Source organism: Pollicipes pollicipes, unplaced genomic scaffold (genome assembly GCF_011947565.3).
Source record: "Pollicipes pollicipes isolate AB1234 unplaced genomic scaffold, Ppol_2.1 Scaffold_7228;HRSCAF=8575_pilon_pilon_pilon, whole genome shotgun sequence".
NCBI lineage: Eukaryota > Metazoa > Arthropoda > Thecostraca > Pollicipedomorpha > Pollicipedidae > Pollicipes > Pollicipes pollicipes.
Genome location: NW_023597032.1, coordinates 469,857 through 474,794, shown reverse-complemented (window position 1 = coordinate 474,794; position 4,938 = coordinate 469,857). Strand labels below are relative to the sequence as shown.

The 4,938-nt window shown below is 56.2% G+C and overlaps 2 protein-coding genes across 2 annotated transcripts in view; one reads left to right on the top strand and one right to left on the bottom strand.

The window, feature by feature from the left end:
• Nucleotides 1–3,498, bottom strand: part of LOC119109054 (nucleoside diphosphate-linked moiety X motif 19) — a 10,379-nt gene extending 6,881 nt beyond the window's left edge. Inside the window, exon 1 of the mRNA XM_037232593.1 lies at nt 3,436–3,498. Within this exon, the coding sequence (XP_037088488.1) occupies nt 3,436–3,498 (63 nt within the window). The remainder of the gene's footprint in view (nt 1–3,435) is intronic.
• A 1,377-nt stretch (nt 3,499–4,875) lies between these two features.
• LOC119109038 (uncharacterized) overlaps nt 4,876–4,938 on the top strand; it is a gene marked incomplete at its 5' end in the record, with an annotated part of 14,498 nt that continues 14,435 nt past the window's right edge. The window contains 1 exon segment of the mRNA XM_037232578.1: nt 4,876–4,938. This exon segment is cut by the window's right edge and continues 36 nt beyond it. Coding sequence (XP_037088473.1) covers nt 4,876–4,938 — 63 coding nt within the window.

Here is a 4,938-nt window from a genome sequence, read left to right as displayed (position 1 = left end):
TTGGGAATGCAATTTATGGGGCAAAATGGGGCGTTCGTCATGACGTGAGGGTGTGCATAAATCGCAACTGCCGTGCTTCATCCGTCCTCCGGCCTTCCCTGGATCCGCTCCTGGGTCCGCCGCTGGATCCGCCCCTGACACGTCCTGTCCGCCCTTTGTAAGTTGCCTGTGTTATCGGACATCCGACCGGCAGCCGGCTACAGCTGCCATTCGGACAAGCATGCTTTGATCTGAGCACCTAAACCAGCGCCCATCGATGGCGGCAGTCCCATGCTGGTGCAGCCGCCCTCTTCACCCGCCTGCAGCAGTCTAGAGTATTCAAAAGACATTCAAATTAGTAATGGTGATAGGTGCAATGGTATGCAAGCTCATTTCAATCAAACATGGACTTGGGAGTAGTTAACAAAGTGTCACTGCGTGCCGTGAAGCGATGTACCGACATGCGTCCCACACATTAACGCTGGAGTCAGTCCATAGCCAGCGTTGAGTGGCAAATTTGTGTAAGGATATGCCAATGGGTGGCCAGAAGAAGTAGCCAAGTTTCGTGTTTCGGGGGAACAGTGCGGGGATGAGGTGTGAATGAAGCATCGCAACCCGATTTCGAATCGGCCCCGCGCGAAAAAGGGCTAGATCAGTAGTTAGCTGGTGGATGAAAGGCTGTTTGGTGTTAGTCAATTCCGGCCATCAGTTGCGGATCTGTCCAGCCGTGCTCTGTCATGGTTCACCGAGGCGTCCTTGCTCCTGAAATCCGGGGCGCGAAGTGCAGTGAGTTCGTGATCGTCTTCTAGTGACGGCCGAGCGGAGCGAAGGAGTCGTAAGCTCCATCCCGGAACGCGACTAGATCGGGGTTGAGTCACGAACTCGAGTGCAAGCGAGGGAGTCGTAAGCTCTATCCCAGAACGCGACTAGATCGGGTTTGAGTCACGAACTCAAGTGCACCGCGACCACCACTTAAAAGTTCGCTGATCGTGGCTCGGCCGATTAATCACCATTGAATGACCCGTTTTAGAAAAGAAACGGGTAGGAAAGCAGCGGCTGTACCGTTACATGAGGGATTGTTTCGGGTTTTGCAAAACAAGTCAACGCAGTGCATCCCTTCTGCTGTAACCGTGTTGTATCCGTGCATTAATGCATTCAACGTCCCAGAGCGGGAGCGAGCCTGTTTATACCGGACAAACTATCATAGAATATGCCGCCAAACGTTCTCGGAAAAGCAACTGAAGATAAGGGTGATTCTCGGACTCATCGTCATTTCACAGATCATCATCGTTGTGTCATCGTCATTATAGACCATTATATAGTCAGAGATTGTCATCGTTACGTTAACGCTATTATGAGTTATGATGTAGACAGAGGCGATGCCAGCTGTAACCAGTGACAGCGTCAGGTGACCGCCGAACGGGTCCAGCGTGAATATGCCCTTGAACTTCCTGTGGCTGGCTCCTGGTCTAGCGGGCGGTCGTTACGCGTGACACGGTAACCGAACCTGGCTGGACAGCACGGGAATCCCCGCACCTGACTGGACAGCACGCGAATCACCGCACCTGACTGGACAGCACGCGAATCACCGCACCTGACTGGACAGCACGCGAATCACCGCACCTGACTGGACAGCACGCGAATCCCCGCACCTGACTGGACAGCACGCGAATCCCCGCACCTGACTGGACAGCACGCGAATCACCGCACCTGACTGGACAGCACGCGAATCCCCGCACCTGACTGGACAGCATGCGAATCCCCGCACCTGACTGGACAGCATGCGAATCCCCGCACCTGACTGGACAGCATGCGAATCCCCGCACCTGACTGGACAGCACGCGAATCCCCGCACCTGACTTGACAGCACGCGAGTCCCCGAACCCTCTGCGGCGTCCGCGCCTTCGCGCTGTTCAAACCCCTTCCCCTGCGACATTTACCGTCGCCGGCGGCCGGGCGGGGTTCCCCTTCCTTGTTTACACATGCTTTCTAACCAACGCTGCAGGCTGGGTTCAAATGGGACGCAACGGGGGGTGGGGGTGGGGGTGGGGGAGCGACGGGTGCCGTCCGGCAGGCAGCCCGGTAACCTGCCTGTCAGTGCCTCATGCATGTGTCGTATGATGGTGGGGAAATGATGTGAGGTATGCCTCGAAACCAGGCGGTGGGATGGAGTATCGTGTGCAGGAGGCCAGGGAGGATATGTCCGCTCACCTGTTGCATGACCCCAGCCGCGATCACCGAGAGTGCTGTTGTCACGTCGGTCGGGGCAAGGACCACGCTGTTCGCATAAAAGTGAAATACACTCGGAAATAGTCACCCGTTCAGACACTGCGTGCCATAAGACACCAAAGCCATAGCACATGTGTTTCACCTGAGCTTGGGAGAAATCTGGTTATACCCCCCCCCCCCCTCCCCCCCCCCTACAATGAAACCGCTAACGAATATTATGGGTCTCCACTGACGGACTTAATTGCTTGGGTGACGTCTCTTACGCGTCCCCAGAATATGAGAAAAGGACGACAAATGGTCGTGAAAGAGCTGTGCAAATAGGGGAGGCACTCACGCACATCTTTTTAATAGAGACAAATGATATGTTTCGTCACTTTCACCGCTATGCATGGCATTCTGTCCCCTGGCTGTGTTCTTGGGGTCTGGGAGCGCTTCTAGCGCAGACCAGGTCGATCAGTGGGTGTATGAGGATGCATCAGGTCAATCAGTGGGTGTATGAGGATGCATCAGCGTTACTGCCGGTCCAGTTTTACTTCCTCGTGTTGATGGACCGCGGTCCATTTTTCAAGAGCCCGGCGAGGCAAGCCGCAACGGAATGTGCGCAAGCTGGTGTCGACGTATGCATAATGCAAACGTCATTCACCGATGCAAATGTTGTGTTTGGATTTTACATAAGTGAGGTTTGTTCTGAGAAGAGAGTAATTGACAGATTCGTGCAGGGACTGCGACAATGAAACACAACCCGGCACCTGCGTTGACCAGTTGTGATTTTTCTTTCGCGGAAATGACAACCAGAGCTGAGATAGAGAGAAAAGTACTTCGCCTGCCGTTCGTGGGTCTGGAGCCGTGTGTCTGTTTGGAGATACCATGCCCTTCTCAATGGTTGGCCCGACCCCTTGACTATTCCAGAAATGTTTTCAGGGAATTATGAAAATCCAAGAAGGCGAAGGCGTCTCATACAACCTAAACAATGTTGCGGGTATTTACACACCACGTCTTATAATAGTTGACGTACTTGTTTTTTCAGACATACCGGTGGCATTAACGCTGTGATAGGGCTCGTCAGCAGTTTGCTGTGCCTACTGTTTTGATCATTTCTCACAGTCAGGGAAAACAGAGTTTCCATCTATTTTCCTCATTTAGGCAGCGGCTAGCTTCGGAACACAAGGCCACTTGTTAGCGACCCCACGTACCGCAGATCCTGGTGGCGACGAATCAAGGTCTCACGGCCTTGACGCGCCGGCGCTTCCGGGGCGTGCTGGGTATGGAGCAGGACAGCTCCGGAGCCATGGCATCATTCCGCCTGGTCGACAGCAGGGACTGGAATGTATACACGGGAGATGATGTGATGCAGGTTTGAATGTATACACAGAAGATTATGTGATGCTGGTGTCTTGCAGTCCTTGTGTCTGAATCAGGTCCTTGTGTCTGAATCAGGTCCTTGTGTCTGAATCAGGTCATTGTGTCTGAATCAGGTCCTTGTGTCTGAATCAGGTCATCGTGTCTGAATCAGGTCCTTGCGTTCATTGTTAAGCATTCACTGGCATGGTGAAAAGAATGCATTTACGTGGCCTGTCAAACGTGAATGTGCATACCAGACCTCCGTTTTCTTATCTAGCCGCTGCCAGTGTGGGACGGTGCAACCGGCCCCAGCAGTGCGTGAAGTGCGGGAGCGGCCCGCTCCCAGTTCTCCCCACCGTAACCTCTGTGAACGACTGACATGGCCAGGATGGATTCAAACAAGCTGAAAGCTTTCGAACCATTCAGAGGCACCTGGGCGTCATCGTTTCTAAAATCACGCAGAGCTTAAACCAAAGAGCTAAAACCATTTATACCCCCATGCATTGTCCATAGGTATAGCACGCACATACTTCGAATAAATGACGCTCAAGACTTTCCCTCAGGCCGTAGACGCGGCGAAATGCTCACTGTCGGTTATGTCCTGCCCGACTGCCGACAGCTGTCTGCCGAGCGGCGGAAAGTCTTCGGCGGCCCTGGGCCGCTGACGTCATGAATAGGAAAACCCCTAAAATAGAACCTCATCGATTGCCGAGCTTTCGGGCGACTACCGATCTTCATGCATGCTCACCTGCTAGCAGTGTGGCGCCCATCAAGTAGTGGATTCTAGCGCGCAATGGCCTCAGTAGCCAACACGGTTATATAATGCTCCATACATCATGACCAGGATAGAGGCTGACTGGGGGATCGGCATTGGCTCCTCTGCCACCTACCAGCCTCGTCACGTGACCCTCGCTCGTCACGTCTCGTGGTCTGCCGCAGCCTTGTGTGGCGGGGCGCGGTGCGCTCCCGGCGCGGCCCTTACCCGCTGGCGGCGATTCCGTCCCGCCGCGGTCGCGCCGTCGCCCCTGCCGCGTCCGCGCCGTCGCCCCTGCCGCGTCCGCGCCGTCGCCCCTGTCGCGTCCGCGCCTTCGCCCCTGCCGCGGCCGCGCTGTCGCCCCTGCCGCGTCCGCGCCGTCGCCCCTGCCGCGGCCGCGCTGTCGACCCTGCCGCGTCCGCGCCGTCGCCCCTGCCGCGGCCGCGCTGTCGCCTCTGCCGCGGCCGCGCCGTCGCCCCTGCCGCGGCCGCGCCGCTGTAGCGTCGTGCGAACCTCTGCGGGCGCGACCCCTGCGCTTGCGGCCGCCACTGACGGACGCCGTCGCCCCCCAGGTGGCGCCATGGAGACGGACGGCGAGCGCAGCCTGACCGACTCGGACGACGGCTCGTCCGCCA